The sequence below is a fragment of the Sarcophilus harrisii genome, chromosome 3, assembly GCF_902635505.1.
Source record: "Sarcophilus harrisii chromosome 3, mSarHar1.11, whole genome shotgun sequence".
Classification (NCBI taxonomy): Eukaryota; Metazoa; Chordata; class Mammalia; order Dasyuromorphia; family Dasyuridae; genus Sarcophilus; species Sarcophilus harrisii.
In genome coordinates, this window is record NC_045428.1 from 461,922,496 (window position 1) to 461,942,734 (window position 20,239).

Below are 20,239 nucleotides of genomic sequence, written 5' to 3' on the forward strand. Positions count from 1 at the left end.
CTCAATTCTCATTTTGGGGGAATGATTTTCCTCAGTGAGCTTTTGTATCTCCTTTTCCATTGGATCAATTTTGCTTTTTGAGGTATTTGTCTTTTCATTAGCTTTTTGTGTTATCTTTTGCATCTCCTTTTGCTTCATCCTCATTTCTCTGCATTTTTCTTCTATTTTTTTTATTTGAATGTCAAGTAAAAGCACAGCTCTTCCATGGTCTGAGACTAATACATATTTTTCTTGGTCACTTTGGATGTAAGAGCTTTGATTCCATCATCTTCTTCTACGTGTGTGCTTTGATCTTTCTTGTCACCATAGTTTGTTCATTATTGCAGCCTATTACTCAGCTTTCAACTTCTAAGCAACTCTCTTCTGCCCTGGAATTTTTAGGATAGTTTTTGCTCCACTGTAAGTTCTAATGTGCTAAAGCAACAGAGTATTTCATTAATTCTAGTAAAGAGACCTCTTGTGGTCTGAGACCACCAGAAGCTGCCACTGCCACTAATACCTGTCTTGGTTTGCTGATTTCCCAAGAATCTCTCACCCTAGTGAGACTAAGTTTTCCTACCAACCTTCCAAACTGTCTTTGATGTCTCTGGGCTGAGAAGTATGAAAACTACCATTATTGTAGATGATTCAGAGGCCCAAGGTCTACTCATGCTTTGATGGTATTTAGTCCATGTCGAGGCTGTGCTAATGTGGCTTATGCCAGGACTGCACTAGACTTTCACTTTGGTATAACAAACCTTTTCTGCTGACCTTACAAGTTGTTTTCAGCTGGAAAATTGTTCTACTATCTTTTTCAGGTTCTAATGCTCTAAAATTTGTTTAGAGTCATAGATTTAGACTCTGATCTAAAGTTAATTACTAAAGGAGTCTTCTAAGTAAAGGAATTAAGTTAAGGAATTAAGGCCTAGCAGAGAAGATTAAGGGGTTTCTCAAAAAGCATAAGGAAAAACAGTTCTTAAAAACTGATATAAAGCAGTCATGGGAAGGTTGTTTATTCTCTACAGAGAGAAAGGATACTAACCATGGAAACATCACAGTGCTAATTATAAATCCTAATGAAATCAGCATTGATACTGTAACAGTTTGTAACTACGGCTATAATCAGTTGGAATGATAACATTTAAGTGTCATGAGATCACATAATATTCATAGAATTTTGCTTATTAGATATTTCAATTTTACCTCTGCATTAGGCTCTCTGATCAAACATCTAAGCTATTGGCTATTCTTTCCAAGTGCTTTCCAATGGTGCTATAGTAAACACCATTATTTTTTCCTACAATTATTTTTAACTGGTGCAACTTAATATTTATTTTTTATTTTCAACACATATGCATGGATAATTTTTCAACATCGATCCTTGCATTGCCTTGTGTTCCAAATTTTCCCCTCCTTCCCCCCACCTCATCCCCTAGATGGCACCTAATCCAATATATGTTACACATGTTAAAATATATGTTAAATCCAATATATGTAAGCATATTTGTACAATTATTTTGCTGCACAAGAAGAATCAGATCAAAAAGGTAAAAAAATTGATTAAGAAAGCAAAATTCAAATGAACAACAAAAAGTGAGAACGTTATGCTTTGATCCATACTCAGTTTCCATAGTTTTCTCTCTGAGTGTAAATGGCTCTCTTCATCATGAGATCATTGAAACTGGCCTCAATCATCTCACTGTTGGAAAGAATCATGTTCATCAGAATTGATCATTATATAATGTCATATAATAATAATACAAAATTATATGTTGCCATGTATAATGATCTCTTGTTTCTGCTCATTTCACTTAACATCAGTTCATGTTAGTCTCTCTAGGCCTCTCAGAAATCATCCTGCTGATCGTTTCTTTGGACATAAATTCCTTCCTTCCCCACAGATCTGAGAGGTAAACTATCCTATGTTCCTCTATTTTGCGTATAATAATCACTCTTTACATCAAAATCGTGAACTCATTTTGATCTTATCTTGGTATGTGCTGTTAGATGTGGGTCAATGCCTAGTTTCTTCCATGTTAATTTCCAATTTTCTCAATTTTTGTTAAATACTGAGTTCTTATCCCAAAAGCTGGGGACTTTGGGTTTGTCAAATACCAGATTGCTGTAGTCATTTTGTCTTGTGATTCTAACCTATTCCACTGATCTACTATTTTATTTCTTAGCCAGTACCAAATGGTTTTGATGACCATTGCTTTATAATATAGTTTTAGGTCTGGCACAGCTAGGCCACCTTCATTGGCATTTTTTTTCATTAATTCCCTTGAAATTCTTGACCTTTTGTTCTTCCACATGAACTTTGTTATTATTTTTTTCTAACTCCGAAAATAATTTCTTGGGAGTTTGCTTGCTATGGCACCAAATAAGTAGATTAATTTAGATAGTATTATTATTTTTATTATATTTGCTTGGCCTACTCATGAGCACTAGGTATTTTTCCAACTTATTAGATCTGACTTTGTGTGGAAAGTGTTTTGTAATTGTCTTCATATAGTTCTTAACTTTCCCTTAGTAGCTAGATTTCCAAGTATTTTATACTACTGACAATTATTTTGAATGGAATTTCTCTTTGTATCTCTTGCAGCTGGACTTTCTTGGTAATATATAAAAATGCTAATGATTTCTGTGGATTTATTTTGTATCCTACAACTTTTCTAAACTTGTGGATTGTTTTTAGTAGTTTTTTTTTTTTTTAGTCGTTTCTCTAGGATTCTCTAAGTATACCATCATATTGTCTGCAAAGAGTGATAATTTGGTTCCTCATTGCCTACTCTAATACATTTAATCTCTTTTTCTTCTCTTATCACCAAAACTAACATTTCTATTAAAATATTGAATAGTAATGGTAATAGTGGGCAATCTTGTTTCATCCCTGATCTTACTGTGAATGGTTCTAGTTTGTCCCCATTACATATGATACTTGTTGATGGTTTTTAAATAGATTCTACTGATCATTTTCAGGAAAAGTCCATTTGTTCTTATACTTCTAGTATTTTTAATAGGACTGGGTGCTGGATTTTATCAAGTGCTTTTTTTGCATCTATTGAGATTGTATGGTTTTTGTTAGTTTGGTTATTAATATGGTCAATTAGGCTAATAATTTTCCTAATATCGAATCAACCCTGCATTCCTGGTATAAATCTTATTTGGTCATGGTATATTATCCTGGGGAAAATATTCTGTAATCTCTTTGCTAATATTTATTAGGGAAATCAGTCTATATTTTCTTTCTCTGTTTTCATTGTATCTGGTTTCGGTATCAGTACCATGTCTGTGTCATAAAAGGAATTTGAAAGGAGTTCTTCTTTCCCTATCTTTTCAAATAATTTGAAGTTAATTGTTCTTTCAACATTTTGTAGAATTCACATGTAAATCCCTCTGACCCTGGAGATTTTTTTTCTTAGGGAGTTTATTAATATCTTTTGTCATTTCTTTTTTTCTAAAATGGGACTATTTAAATAATTTATTTCCTCTTCTGTTAACCTGGGCAATCTTCATTTTTGAAGATTCATTTAGATTGTTGAATTTATTGGTATATATTTGGGCAAATTAATTCCCAATTATTGCTCTAATTTTTTCTTCATTGGTGGAAAGTTCTCCTTTTTTATTTTTGAGGCAAACAATTTGATTTTCTTCATTCCTTTTTCTAATCAAATTAAGGTTTATCTATTTTTTGTTGTTTTTTTCACAAAACCAACTTAGCTTTATTTATTAATTTAATAGTTTTCTTTTTTTCAATTTTATTAATCTCCCCTTTTATTTTCAGAATTTTAAATTTAGTATTTAATTGAGGGTTTTTAAATTAGGTCTGTGCCTAAAGCAAAAGAGAAACAATTACTTTAGTTTCCCCTGGGTCAGTTCTGCTGATCAACTTCTGGTGCTTGGTAATCATGGGTCTATGCTTCCAGGTTCAGTGGTTTACAATTTGCTTTTTGTAGCAAATCTGCTAGATCACCCACTTGCAACCAGGACAGAGTAACCTAAGACACTCATAGAAGACTGAGTGTGTAGAAGCTGCAATGCTCTGACTCCCTGTCCCAGCTCTTTGTTCCTGTGCTGTGGTCTGGGCTCAGAAGACTACCCATTTGAAACAGACCTGTTCTGATGTTCTTTCAAGGTATTTTCTTCTGGAAATGTGTTGTGCTTTAAATATTTGTGGATTCTCTAACTCCAAAACCAGTTTAGAGGCTTAATCTGTTGTTGGTTTGAGAGAAGGTCAGAAGAGGTCACAGAAAGTAGTGTCTGCTCTCTACCATCTTTCATGAGCATCATTATAACACCTGTTTAATTCTGTCAATTGGACATTTAATAGCATCTCCAGATTTTTTGAACTCTTAAGGGCAAATCCATCAGAGGGTACACAATTAATCTAATATTGAACAAAAGTTCAAGGAATACCATGAACTATGTATACACATCAGTTTCATTGAGCCCATACCTCACATGGGGAGTGGCAACAGAATCATCATAATATTAGGATAGAGAATCTCTCTCCATCTTTCATTGGAATCTTATTATCTGGATAAATGTAATCAAGAAATCTCAGAAAAAAAGATTTCTCTTCTTTTTAAAGATGCATCAACCTTTCTGTTTCAGCAGCCATTTGGGAGGGTACTTTTTCATCATATGTGGGACCACATTAATGATCAAAATCTTTTATGTTCAGTGTAACGAAATGGTAACAAAGAGTTAAACCTGTACATGTTCTATGCAACCCATAAGAAATGGTCAGTTTGACTATTACAGAAGTATAAAAAAATCTCCTTCAAAGCTTCTGTAGTCTAACTCCATCTTTATTGTAGATGAGTATAGAAAGTCCAGAAGGGTTAAGTAACTTACCCAGGCTCATAAATGTATTAATGTATTAGATAAAAATTATTTCAACTAAGAATAATTGATTACTTAAATTATTGTATGCAACGTAATACATAATAATCATCAATAGTTAATTAGTTGAATGAATTAAAGTGAAGTAATTGTTAATTAAACTAATTAATTAAAATATATAAATGTATTAACTGGTATGCAACTGAGATCTTCTGAAAGCTTCAGTGAGAATTTGACAGAGCCAGATTCCGTAAAGTTCCAGGGTTATGTTTTGAAAAACATTCAATAATACATTTTATTTAGCTATATTATTCATTTATTGCCTCCTTATTTTTAATAAAAATTTTATTTAACTACTTAAAAAATGAATATACCAAACAAAACTGAAAACATGATATAATGGATAGAGAACTGTTTTCAGGTTTTGGAATCTTGGCTTTAAGTCTTGAGTTCAAGATATATTGAAATGTGTTTTCCTAGACAAATTATTTAATCTCTCAGTATATCCAGAAATTCTCTAAGACTAAAATGAATGAAAAGATTTTTTAAAATGATTGCTATATACTAGGTACATAGGGATTAGGGATGAAGATTTAAAATAGTAAATTTACCCTCAATTATGTTGCATTCAAATCAGGGATATAATATATATGGAGGAGTAATGCCCAGGGTGGGAATTTGGTCTTGGGAAATAACAGAATTGGTGAATGGAATCAGAGGGCTCAAATGATGCTCTGTCCTTAAGCATAGATTCGATTTCTGTTTTGATAGTAAGATGAAGAAAGTAGGGTTTGGGGGGTGTTCATGGGCATAGTAGCATGGAAATGGTATTGTCTAATATTGGGAGTCAGCTAAATATAGTGAGTTGTCATCAATCAGCATGGACCCAAGGTGAGAATTGGAGGTCCAGTTGGGAAGAGCCATGTCAATAGTGGTAGTCCTATATAGCATTGTTATCAAATTCAAATCAAAATACAGATCATCAAGCATCCAAAAGAATCCCTGTTGGCTGAATATTGGTTTAGAAAATCACATGTTAACAATTTTATGTTCTATTGCATTTTCATTTATATATTTATTCTATATTCAATTCTCTTTTATTTATTGTAAAACATTACATTTTAATTTTATTCCTATATACTATGAAGTGTCACAGATTTTATATTGGACACTTCTGCTTTAAGACGCATATCAAGAAAATGGGAACTTAGCATTTAAAGCTAATTCTATGGGATCTCTCCATTTAGTGAGACCCATGCTTAGAACTGGAGGTTCAGTTGGGAAGGTTGCAGTACAAGTTCTTTAGTGTAAGATAAAAGCTATTGTTCCACTTGGCACTTCTTATATCAATGACATCAAAGATATGGTAAAAAAAAATTGTGAATACTTTGAGAATAAATTAAGATATAATCAAATAATTTATTTATTGAAATTGACACTGATTTTGAATTTATAAAAGAGCTTAAATAAATAGTATAGAAAATATTTTCATTTTTCTCAGTTTCATTTTTCCCCAAAGAATTTTCTTAGCTTCAAAATCTGCAGAAGTATTGTAGGAATCATCTAGTTATGAACTCAGTCTTGTATCTGAATATCTGATCTTTTTAACTCCCACCTCCAGAACTTGAAAGAGTATGAGGAAAAAAACTACTTCATAAGGGAACCTACTAAATAGCCAAAGAACTAAGAGAGTTCTCTGGTTAATGGTTGAGCTTTTGGAGTTTATAGTGAGATAAACGGTGACTATGTAACAGGATGGAAAACAACCATTATTTATTCCCAGAAGAGCCTGTATCCCTATTGAGATAAGACCTTGAATAATTCTGTGAGTTTCTAACAAGGTCCCTAGAAACTATATATTAATAACAAAACTCTAATATCCCATAAACTGTCAGTTATAATAAGATTGAGAGATGATAGTTTCTATTCTAAAGTTAAAAAAAAACCTTTAGGTTAAAGTAATAATTAAAATGCTATCTCTTGGAGCTGCTTGATTGGGCAGTTAAGAAATCAAATATTATGCTTTAGTCACAACAGAAAAAAAGCAAGCAAAGGTATTATCATTCCTGACTTTGATGCTATGTGTTCCAAAGAGTGTTTTGATGAAGATCCAGCAGTGGAGGGTGAGTGCTTTAATTCACCTCCCCTGATTCTTTCAACCAAACTCTCCACTATGGTAACCCAGGTCTTTGTGAAATCTTATTTCTTTAACTCCATTGTTCCATTGCCAACCTGGAATAGAATAGACCTAGAAATGTATCTGTGGGGAATAGAGAAATGTACAAAGATACTGGGAATCAGAAAGAATTAAATCCTCCCAATCCATTGGATAACTGTTTCAATAAAGAAGCCTCATGTTTATATTGAATAATTTTTTATAGTGATTGACTCTTCCCCAGAATCTTTTTTCCGCTAAAAAAGTGATTGAAACCATGATCCCTATCCCAGTAGGGACCACTCATCTTTAATATCCAGCAAAGGTTGCTTCTGTGTAGAGTTTCAAAAATATGATGAGCTAGATAGATGAACACCCCAGTGAGTGGGAAAAATAGAGAGCTGGAAGTCATTTCTTTCTTTTATCCGTGAGCTCTTGTTATCAGTAGATTTAATTCAGTGTATCAATAATACATGTATGCTTTGGATAGAATGAGGAAAAGTTGGGTATAACTCTTTTGCAACAGGAGTCTTCACATGTCCCATCACTGTAAGACTAAAATATATTAGTAATGATTTTGATATTCTCACACAGTGACCAGTGATAGTGTCCACAGCCCCCCAAGATGAAAAATGTCCTGGGTTCCATAATTTAAAGTTGCCTATTCTGTGTAAACATCCTTTGTGTGTGGAGATTGGTAGGGAGGTAAATTCTATCTAATATGCTACTTCTTTTTTCAGTCTCACAGGTCCACCACCCAGAGAAGGAAAATTACTCTGCAGTGACTGAGTTTATCCTTGCAGGCTTAACAGATCAATCAGAACTCCAGATTCCACTTTTCTTCCTATTCCTAGGAATCTATGTAGTTACTATGGTTGGGAACCTGGGCATGATCATCTTAATTGGGCTCAGTTCCCACCTCCACACCCCCATGTACTATTTCCTCAGTTGTCTATCTTTCATTGACCTCTGTCATTCCACTGTCATCACCCCCAAAATGCTTGTGAACTTTGTGTCAGAGAAAAACATCATCTCTTACCCTGAGTGTATGACTCAGCTCTATTTTTTCCTCATATTTATAATTTCTGAATGCCATATTTTGGCAGTAATGGCATATGATCGCTATGTTGCCATCTGTAGCCCTCTTTTATATAACGTCATCATGTCCTATCAGTTGTGCTCCTGGCTAGTGGGTGGAGTGGGGACAATGGCTGTGGTTGGAGCCACAGTTCACACAGGATGTATGCTTAGAATTTACTTTTGCAAAGACAACATTGTCAATAATTTCTTTTGTGATCTTCTTCCCCTCTTCAAGCTTTCCTGCTCTAGCACCTACATCAATGAAGTAGTGCTTCTGGCTTTTAGTTCATTTAATCTTTTTGTCCCAACTCTGACTATTCTCAGCTCTTATATTTTCATCCTGTTTAGCATCCTTCGCATCCAATCCACTGCAGGCCGTTCTAAAGCTTTCAGCACTTGCAGCTCCCATATCATGGCTGTTTCTCTATTCTTTGGCTCAACTGCATTCATGTATCTGCAACCTTCTACCAACTCCATGGATCAGGGAAAAGTATCCTCTGTGTTTTATACCATAGTGATCCCCATGTTGAACCCTCTGATCTACAGTCTCAGAAACAAAGATGTCAAAGTTGCACTGAAGAAACTTCTAGAGAAAAGGTTTTTTTCATAAACAGTGGAAAAATCATTGGTGATGGAATCAAAGACTTTTTTGATGCTATTTTTTCTTTTAAAGGGATTGATAATATTGCCTTCTCAGGGAGACAAGATCTACTCATATGTCCCTCTTCGTAATCCTTCTTCCTCTATCTCTGTGAAATCATTTCCCTTCTACAAGTAAAAATTTTTGAGTGACTCACAATTGGAAGTTGTATAAACAATGAATAGCAAAATGTAATATATTAAAGAGAAGAACTACTTGGTACTTTAGGATCAAACAGTAAAATAGCAATGAGGGCACCCATTAATTCTTTCATTTGATATTGAAGTCAGTTACTTTCCTGCATTTTTTAGAGTAGAATAGATGTGGGCAGGGAAGGATAGCACTTTAAGCTTTAAAATATTTTTTTTACAAATATTATCTCTTTTATGTTTGGACAACAACCTTGGTAGGAGTGAAAGTACTGTTATTACCCAATTTTACAAATGAGACAACTGAGCACACAGAGGTTTTGTCTTTCTGAAGATGGTAGAACTTGTAAGCATTGGACTGGATTTGAATTCTTATTCCTGACTCAAGGATCAGCGAAATATCTGATATGCCATCACCTGTCTCCTAATCTAAACCCTTCATTTTACAGTTGAAGAAATTAAACTTCTGTTCATTCTCTTATACCACAATGCTGACCAGGTTCTTCTGTCTTTCTTTGGCCTAATGGTTATTCTAGAAAACAGGAATACCTGGATTTAAGTTTTTCTTCTGATTCATACTAGCTGTGTGACTATGGATAAGTCACTTAACTAATCAGTGCTCTTGTTAATACACTAAGTTGGCTAGAAAGTGTCAATGTACATTGAGAAAGGGAATTTCCTCACCTGAGCATTCCTTATATCAATGAAGTCCAAGTCCCTCTCTACCTCCCTATTTATTCATAACTTAAAAAAAACAGAAAAAAAACTACTTTGCTCTTAGGAAAGATATTTGATTCATTGTGGCAGCCAGCTGGTTCACTGAATAGAGTTCTAGCCCTTGAATCAGGAAGATATGAGTTCAAATGTGGCCTCACACATAAACAGCTTTGTCACTTAATTGCTATTTGCCTCAGTTTTCTCACTTGTTAAATGGGGATAAGAAAGATAATTTCAGGATTGCTGTGAGGATCAAATGACATAATATTTGGGAAATAGGGCACACAAAGTAAGAGATGTAGAAAGACTTTTGTTGCTGCTGCTATTTTATTTCTAATGTATTTTTCAACTCTCCATTTCTTCATTTTTCTTTTCAGAATTTTTGGTCTCCCTATGTTTTCCAATTTTTTTTAATTCAATCTAAAAATAATCCCATATATTTATCACTAAATAAGTATATTGAAAGTATATTGGATTGTCCTATGATAGAAAAACTATAAACAACCCAGTTTTAGCTCTTAACAATCTCAGTTTTAGTCTACTCATGGGCATAAGGGAGTGATGAGAAGGAGGAAGAATATCACGTGTGCACAATTTGGCAAAATACAAAATAGAATGTCATAGGAACAAAGAAGTGATGGAGATCAGAAGTGTCAAATATACCACATGTGACCTGCAATACTCCTATGGCAGGAAGCATATTAAAATGAAGTTTAGAAATATTTTACAAGATAAATAAAATACAATGAAATGTAAATTACATTTGTTTGATATTGTCAATACACAGTCCACAGGGTTCTCTGTGTATGAATTAGTGGCTTTACAGCTGTTTGATTTTGGCACCAGTGATCTAGATAATATGCTCAGGGAAAATTTAATTAGGGAGACAATGCTTTTAGCTAAAGAAATAACTGATATATTTGTTGTTTTTATGGAATAGTAACTCTCCCAACTGTGTTGGGGTCCTCAAGTTCTGTCTAAAAACACAAAGCTCATTGAAATACTAGACAAAGGTCAACTTTGTTCTATGCAAATCTCAGAACAACTTGCAGATTCGGTTCAAATTAGGGATTCTCTGTTTAAAAGAGAGTCCTAGAAGTTTATGCAAAATAAGGAAATCCCAAACCCCAGGATGGCTGGCAGCTTCTAGTACATCAAGCTTTAATTTTATAGGAATTTTTAGAATGCAAAATTAGCATTCCATTATATTGATGTTATATGCACTATTATCACCCATATGGTATCACTCATGAAAAGCTCTTTTAAGGCTATTTCTCACCACAGGAAAGAGTTCTTTGCACATCACAATTGTCACTTCTAGTTGAGAAAAAATATTGTGAGAGCATCCATCCTTATGCATATGTAATCCAGTTCCATCATATTGTGACTTATGAAATGTGACCATTAGAGATGGCTCCCCATTGTAGAAAATCTGTGTAGAACAAGTATTCTTTGTGACTGTCACACAGAGGTCATCTTATTGTTTGTGTCTCCATTTTAAATTTTTTAGAAGTTATTAGACTTTTCAACAGAATGGTAACAGAAACGTTATTTTTAAAGCCTCAGACACAAGAACTTAAGGGGATTTATTTTAAATTCTGGCCATACTAATATTTAAAAACAAAGAATTCCTGAAACTAGCAGATAACTTTCTAGGACTGCCAAAAATGAGCTCAACTGTTTTGAAAAACCTAGAGGATAGTCAAAAAAGACATCTCTTCTCTGTCAATACAGTGGCTATGGAAGTAGATTTTTTCAGGCCAATAGAGTAATTAAGCTATGAATTTCACATTACTGTTTTCCTCAGACAACTGATTCCCAGTATTTTTTTGAGTTCTGTTACTTAACCCTTTTGTATCAACTTCATGACTCTCCTGTCTCAAATCTTCCATGGTTGTATATTGCAAAATTTGTTATTTCAGATAAAGTAAAATAAAACAACCTATTTTGAGACTTTCACTGTAGCCTTGAAATAAATGGCGACTTAATGAATAAAGTAAAAGTAAGGATAGGATTGTTTCTCCCACAAATATTGTCAATGTTAGCACCATTATGCTTATGAGTTTTTGCATGTGGTTCCACTATCACTGATATTTCTACTGTCCTGTACTATCATATAAACCTTCCTTTCTGCTTGCCTGATCAAAATGATGAAGCAATAAATGGGTCTGGACTGATAAAAGCAGGACTAGTTATAATTGTGTAAGATAAGTGCTCATCAAAGAATTAAGAAATGAGGAAACATTAATCTCCAATCCATCATATGACTATGAATCTGCATTGGTTTAGGCCTAGCAATGGCAAAGTTGAGTTAAATAGAACAGACTATTTTATGTTTGATGTAAAATTCAAATTGCTTTCCAGGATGGTTGCATGCGTGCACTGGTCTGCCAACAGAGCACTGAAGTGTCTATTTTCACAAAGCCCTTCCAATATTTGTAATTTTGCTTTTCTGTCATCTTTACAGGTATATTAGATATAAAGTAGAAGTTCAGCATTGCTTTATTTGACATTTCTCTAATTACTAATGATTTGAAACATTTTTTCATATCTTTAGAAATTCTGTGTTTCTTTTACTGACAGGTAACCAGTGAATATTATTCTCATGTTTGATATATGTTTATGTATATATGTATATGTGCATATATATACTTGAAATATATATAGTATATATTTTTCCTTGTATGTATGTATATATGGATTAATATATATATTGAAAATAAGACACTAATAGATTTGATATAAAGATTTTTTCACTCATTAATTGGCTATATTAGATTTGGTTGCACAAAAACTTTTTTAAAATTTTGGTTAATCATCCACTCTTTTCTTCTGTGATCCAGTATAAATATAGATGGTTGAAGAACTTTTCTTAAATCTGATAAGTAATATTCTTCATGTTTCCCTTATTTGTTTATGATATAATTTTTTATCTCTGCTTCACTTATCCATATGTCCTTACTAGGCCTATAGTTAAAAAATATCGAAAGGAAAAAGGCTATGTACAAATATGTTTATGATCTCTCTTGCGACGGCAAAAATTGTAAATTAAACAAATACCTATCTCCTAGGAATTGGTTAAACAAATTGTTATATATGAACATTGTTTTGTTGTCAGAAATGAGGAAATACATGATTTCAAAGAGATATTAAAAGGCTTAACTGAATTGATGTAGAGTGAAGTGAACAGACCCACATAAAAAAAATTTGCATTATAACATCAATTTTTAAAAATTGAATTTGCATTTATCTACTCTTCAGGAATTTCAAAATTGTACAAAAGGCATCTTCCACAGTGATTAATGGGAACATAGTATAGAAACAAAAATAACTTTAGATTCAAACTTTCCGAGACAAGTTTGAATCTAGACAAGATAGAAGTTATTTTAAAATCTAATTTCTTTTAAACCTTTTTTTTACTTTAATAGTCCCAATTCAAAATGTATTTATAACAAAGTGGATTTAAAAATAATATTTTTAAGTAATAATACATACAGGAAAGACCAAAATCTTTAGTTCCTTGTATGTATTTTCTTAAAGTTGTCTTGTTCAATACTTTTTCCATATGGTTATTATTTTTAAATGGACTTTTTTTTTTGTAAATCTTTGTTTCTATATAAGAAAGAATTTAGTCTTTGGACTCTTTCTGTCTAATTTGCCTACTTCAGGCTGCTTAAAGCTTTTGAAGATGGAATTCACAAATTCTCATGAGTGTCTGGTACCTTAATAAAGGGGACATTCCAAATCCATGGACAATCTTTATTGTTACAAATTTCTGGAAGCAAATCATAAAGCAAAAGAAAAGAGATTGATGGTTCCTGGTTTTCTGAAAAGACTTTTATCCTCACTGTGAAGGTATCCACTACAAATGCTTAAGAGAGAAAAAGAAAAGGGGAGGGACTTTAAGGTGTGGAAAGGGATCCTAAAGAAGGAAGGCTGCATGAGGCAAATGGGGCTCACAAGTTTAATGTTGGGGAGGGGGGGTAAGGAGTAAGGAAAGGAGAAAAGCATAAACCGGGGCTAACAAGATGGTAGGAAATACAGAATTAGTCATTTTAACCATAAATGTGAATGGGGTAAATTCTCCCATAAAATGCAGACAGATAGCAGACTGGATTAAAGCCAGAATCCTACAATATGTTGTTTACAAGAAACACATTTGAAGCACAGTGATACATACAGAATAAATATAAAAGGCTGGAGCAGAATCTACTATGTTTCAGGTGAAGTCACAAAAGCAGAGGTAGCCATCCTGATCTCAGATCAAGCAAAAGCAAAAATTGATCTAATTAAAAGAGATAAAGAAGGGCACTATATCTTCCTAAAGGTTAGCATATATAATGAAGCAATATCAATATTAAACATCTATGCACAAAGTGGTATAGCATCTAAAGTCTTAAAGGAGAAGTTAAGAGAGCTGCAAGAAGAAATTCACAGCAAAACTATAATAGTGGGAGAGCTCAACTTTGCACTCTTGGAGTTAGATAATCAAAACACAAAATAAATAAGAAAGACATCAAAGAGGCAAATAGAATATTAGAAAATTTAGGTATGAAAAATCTTTGGAGAAAACTAAATGGAGACAGAAAGGAATACCCTTTCTTTTCGGCAGTTCATGGAACCTATACAAAAATTTTGACCATATATTAGAACACAAAGACCTCAAATTCAAATGCGGAAAGACAGAAATAGTAAATTCATACTTTTCAGATCACAATGCAATGAAAATTACATTCAATAAAAAGCCAGGGGAAAATAGACCAAAAAATAATTGGAAACTAAATTATCTCATCCTAAAGAATGATTGGATGAAATAACAAATTATAGACACAATTAATAATTTCACCCAAGAAAATGACAATAATGAGACATTATACCAAAATGTGTAGTTTGCTGCCAAAGTGGTAATAAGGGGAAATTTTATATTTCTAGCGGCCTACTTGCATAAAATAGAGAAAGATGAGATCAAGGAATTAGGCTTGCAACTAAAAAAACTAGAAAAGGAGCAAATTAAAAACACCCAGTCAAACATTAAACTTGAAATTCTAAAGATAAAAGGAGAGATTAATAAAATTGAAAATAAAAAAAAATCTATTTAAGTAATAAAACTAAGAATTTGTTCTGTGGGAAAAAAAACAAAATAGATAAACCCTTGGTAAATTTGATTAGAAAAAGGAAAGAGGAAAATCAAATTGTTAATCTTAAAAATGAAAAGGGAAAACTTGCCACTAATGAAGAGGAAATTAAACCAATAATTAGGAGGTACTTTGCCCAACTTTATGCCAATAAATTTGGTAACTTAAATGAAATGGATAGATACTTTCAAAAATATAGCTTGCCCAGATTAACAGAGGAAGAAGTAAATTGGTTAAAAAGTCCCGTTTTAGAAAAAGAAATAGAACAAGCTATTAATCAACTTCCTAAGAAAAATTCCCAGGACCACATGAATTACATGTGAATTCTGCCAAACATTGAAAAAACAATTAACTTCAATACTATATAAACTATTTGAAAAAATAGGGAAAGAAGGACTCCTACCAAATTCCTTTTATGACACAGACGTGGTACCGATATGTAAACCAAATAGTATTAAAACAGAGAAAGAAAATTATAGACCAATCTCCCTAATGAATATTGATGCAAAAATCTTAAATAAAATATTAGCAAAAATATTACAGAAAATCATCCCCAGGATAATATGCTATGACCAAGTAGGATTTATACCAGGAATGCAGGGCTGGTTCAATGCTAGAAAAACTATTAGCATAATTGACTATATCAATAACCAAAATAACAAAAACCATATGATCATCTCAATAGATGCAGAAAAAGTATTTGATAAAATTCACTATCCATTCCTAATAAAAACACTTGAGAGTATGGGAATAAATGGATTTTTCCTTGAAATAGTCAGGAGCATATATATAAAGCTGTCAGTAAGTATCATATGTAATGGAGATAAACTGGAACCATTCCCAGTAAGATTAGGAGTGAAACAAGGTTGCCCACTATCATCATTACTATTCAATATTGTATTAGATATGTTAGCTTCAGCAATAAGAGTTGAGAAAGAGATTAAAGGAATTAGAGTAGGTAATGAGGAAACCAAATTATCACTCTTTGCAGATGATATGGTATACTTACAGAACCCCAGAGATTTTACTGAAAAGCTATTAGAAACAATCCACACCTTTAGCAAAGTTGCAGGATACAAAATAAATCCACATAAATCCTCAATATTTCTATACATCACCAACAAAATCCAACAGGAAGAGATACAAAGAGAAATTCCATTTAAAATAACTGTCGATAGTATAAAATATTTGGGAATCTATCTACCAAGGGAAAGTCAGGAATTATATAAGCAAAACTACAAAACACTTTCCACACAAATAAAGTCAGATCTAAACAATTGGAAAAATATTAAGTGCTCTTGGATAGGCTGAGCAAATATAAAAAAGATGACAATACTACCTAATCTATTTATTTAGTACTATACCAATCAGACTCCCAAGAAACTATTTTAATGACCTAGAAAATATAACAACAAAATTCACATGGAAGAACAAAAGGTCAAGAATTTCAAAGGAACTGATGAAAAAAATTAAATGAAGGTGGCCTACCTGTACCTGATCTAAAACTATATTACAAAGCAGCGGTCACCAAAATCATTTGGTATTGGCTAAGAAATAGACTAGTTGACCAATGGAATAGAATAGGTTCACAGGACAAAATAGTCAATAATTATAACAATCTAGTGTTTGACAAACCCAAAGATCCCAACTTTTGGGATAAGAATTCACTATTTGACAAAAACTGCTGGGAAAACTGGAAATTAGTATGGCAGAAACTAGGCGTAGACCCACACTTAACACCATACACCAAGAAAAGATCAAAATGGGTTCATGATTTAGGCATAAAGAATGAGATTATACATAAATTAGAAGAACATAGGATAGTTTCTCTTAGACTTGTGAGGAGGAAGGAATTTTTGACCAAAGAAGAACTAGCGATCATTATTGATCACAAAAATGAAAATTTTGATTATATCAAGTAAAAAGCTTCTGTACAAACAAAACTATTGCAAACAAGATTAGAAGGGAAGCAACAAACAGGGAAAACAGTTTTATAGTTAAAGGTTCTGATAAAGGCCTCATTTCCAAAATGCATAGAGAATTGACTCTAATTTATAAGAAATCAAGCCATTCTCCAATTGATAGATGGTCAAAGGACATGAACAGACAATTTTCAGATGAAAATGAAACTATTTCTACTCATAGGAAAGGGTCTTCGAAATCACTATTGATCCGAGAATGCAAATTAAGATAACTCTGAGATACCACTACACATCTGTCAGATTGACTAAGATGACAGAAAAAGATAATGACGAATGTTGGAGGGGATGCTAGAAAACTGGAACACTGATGCATTGTTGGTGGAGTTGTGAGTGGATCCAACCATTCTGGAAAGCAATTTGGAACTATGCTCAAAAAGTTATTAAATTGTGCATATCCTTTGTCCAGAAATGTTACTACTGGGCTTATATCCCAAAGAGTTACTAAAGAAGGGAAAGGGATCTGTATGTGCAAAAATGTTTGTGGCAGCTCTTTTCGTAGTGGCTAGAAATTGGAAATTGAATAGATATCCATCCATTGGAGAATGGCTGGGTAAATTGTGGCATATGAATGTTATGCAATATTATTGTTCTGTAAGAAATGACCAGCAGGATGAATACAGGGAGGCTTGGAGAGACTTACATGAGCTGATGCTAAATGAAATGAGCAGAACCAGGAGATCATTATATACTTCAACAAGAAGTCTGATGGAAGTGGACATCTTCACCAATGAGAAGATCCAATTCAATTCCAATGATCAATTATGAACAGAAGCAGCTACATCCAGAGAAAGAACACTGGGAAATGAATGTGGACTGCTTGCATTTTTGTTTTTCTTCCCAGATTATTTTTACCTTACTGAATCTGATTCTTCTTCTGCAACAAGAAAACTGTACAAATATGTACACATATATTGTATTGAAGATATACCTTAATATGTTTAACATATATGAGACTACCTGCCATCTAGGGGAGGGGATGGAGGGAAGTAAGGGAAAAGTTGGAACAGAAGTGATTGCAAGGGACATTGTTGAGAAATTATCCATGCATATGTTCTGTGAATAAAAAGCTATAATTTAAAAAAAAAAAAAGAGGAGCTTTTTTTTTTTTTTTAATATCTCTGCATGAGCCTGGCTCTTTTACAGAAGGATTAATTTCTTCTATAATTGAAGTACCTTTATTTGAATTGTTTGAATTCTTTAAATTCAAAAAATGCTTGAAAAGAAAAAGCCATGATCACCATGATTCAAAATGGATTGATTTTTAAAGAAAAATGTAGGTGAGACAAAATTTTTTGTTCTGTTGGACAGAATGAGCAAGTATTTTCATAAATATAGAATATCTCAATTTAAGTTAATCATTTGATGTATCTAGTGGTCTCCATGTGGAAAAGTAATGAAAATATTGATAACATGATAGCACATTAGTTATATCTATACTTAAAATGGCCTAAGTAAAGTGTAATGATTAATTGATTTGTGATTATAAGGCTTTAATGAAATTCTGGAGAGATAGAAAGCCCAGATGTCATGCTTATGAAATATAAAGTTGACATAAGACTAAGCTGCATAACTAGTAAAAAATGAAGACAAAATTTGCATTCCAAATTATCTAGACAGGCTGAAAGAATGGGCTAAACCTAATTAAATGAAATTTACATATTCTTTTAGTACACAAGGATCTGGCTGTTTGTTTTTTTTTTTTTTTTTGTTGTTGTTGTTCTTGCTGTTGTTGTTGCTGTTGTTTTGTTTTACACAAACAAGGAACTTCACTTATTTACCAATATTTCAATCTATTTATGCTTTAGGATGTATTTTTCTTTCTCTAACAATAAGTTTTTATTGATATTTTCTGTTTCTTAAATCACCACTATTATAAGTTTTGCTTCCCTTATCTCTCCCAGAGAACTATCCTCTGTAATAAATAGTATTTTTTTAAAGAGAGGAAAACAAAGTTATCACAATTAATTGATATAATGAAAAAGTTAAAAAATGTGCAATATTTGAAACCTCTACGTCCATGAAAGAAGTAGGTTGAGGAAGTAATTTTTATTATATTGGCACAGCCTAGCCAGGAACACTCATTATTCTTCCAGTTATAGATAAAGTTGTTCAAGGTGAACTTTGTAATTGAATCTATACAAGTTTTTTTGTGTGCTTTGGGAGATTTGCTTTGTCGTCTTTTTTTTTTTTTTTTTTTTTTTTTTTTTTGGTAAAGAATGCTATTCATTTTTGAGGATCTATTTTGTATCTGAAACTTTGCTGAAGTTATAAATTGTTTCAATTAACATCTTTGCTGATTCCCTAAGATCTGTCTAATAAACTTTCATATTGTCAACATATAGGAATAGTCCCATCTTCTCTTTACTAACCTTTGTTTCTTTACTTTTTTTTCTCTTATCTTGTTGTTTTTGCTAGCATTTCTAAAACTACATCAAATAATAGTGGGATAATGGGCAACTATAATGTCTGGGCTAGCTGTCGGGAGGATCCCTGCATCAGCCTGAGTCTTTGGTCTTAGTGGAGGAGTGAAGGAGGCAGCAGGGCCATGTGGCTGGTCAAAGATGGCGTTTGGAATCTGGCATTTTTTCTTATGTCTGTGGCTGAGTGTTCCCATTTGCCCCAGCCCTAAAATACTTAAGTACAATTACTTCACTACACCACTACACCACACTGAACATGCACAACCATTACATCACCATAGAGAACCCTTATCTCACACTGAATAGGTAATTAACTATAAGCATCATGCTGACCTAGATTCAAGTGCACTTTTTCAGAGTTCCAGCCCTCTACAGGCAATCTTGCTTCACTCCCATATTGGAAAAGATTCTACTATATCTCTACTGAATAACATGTTTGCTTTTCAATTTCAATAAATTGTTTTATTGAAATTTTAAACAAAAGTACTTCTATCTCTATTATGTGTAAGAGTTTGTTAGATTTTTGAAAGATTTTGATTGGTATTGTCCTTCAGAACATTAGGCCACTGATTCTTTTCCCCTAAATCTTTAGAAATCTATTCTTCTAAGAGCTAGACTACATTGTAGGACTTTAGGATTTTCCCTCCCTTGGTTATTATACATTCTTTAATAGAATTCTTCCCTCCTGCCTTCTACTCACATCCATTTTAAAAATTTTATTCAAAGTGGAATATGAGATTTGTTTCAATCAATAAACTAGGAAAAAAATTCTATGTAAAATACTTATATTTAAAGTTATTTTATTCCACTTCATTTGGTGTGAATTACTTTTGAGATTTATTTGTTATTGAGCTTATTCCACTTAAAAAATTGACAATATGGATTTTTACCAATTTAGATTTAATTAATAGGTCAAACTGAAGTTTTGAAAGTATTTTAATTATTGGCCTATTTGCAAACTATTCTTCAGTAGAATATGGTTGTAGGAAAAATTATCTCCCAGAAACCCAATTTAAAAGCAAAACTGAAAGACTGTCTAATTTTTAAGGTAATTGGACTATGATAAACATATCATATTATAAGGGACATACATATCTCATATATATTGGGGAGGGATAAATACCTTCTAGTATTTCT

At 32.7% G+C, this 20,239-nt stretch overlaps 1 protein-coding gene across 3 annotated transcripts; it reads left to right on the plus strand.

Moving 5' to 3' along the window:
* The first annotated feature begins 2,884 nt into the window (after positions 1 to 2,884).
* Positions 2,885 to 8,669, plus strand: LOC100929309 (olfactory receptor 150-like). 3 transcript variants are annotated; one of them, XM_003764337.1, is made up of 2 exons: positions 2,885 to 2,893; positions 7,746 to 8,669. In XM_003764337.1, the coding sequence occupies exons 1-2, from the start codon at positions 2,885 to 2,887 to the stop codon at positions 8,667 to 8,669; spliced, it is 933 nt and encodes a 310-aa protein (XP_003764385.1). The 3 variants fall into 3 exon arrangements, with proteins under 3 accessions (XP_003764385.1, XP_012400560.1, XP_003764384.1); XM_012545106.1 differs by lacking the exon at positions 2,885 to 2,893 and adding an exon at positions 3,988 to 4,002 and having other exon boundaries at positions 7,743 to 8,669; XM_003764336.1 differs by lacking the exon at positions 2,885 to 2,893 and adding an exon at positions 5,629 to 5,637.
* The last annotated feature ends 11,570 nt before the right edge of the window (positions 8,670 to 20,239 follow it).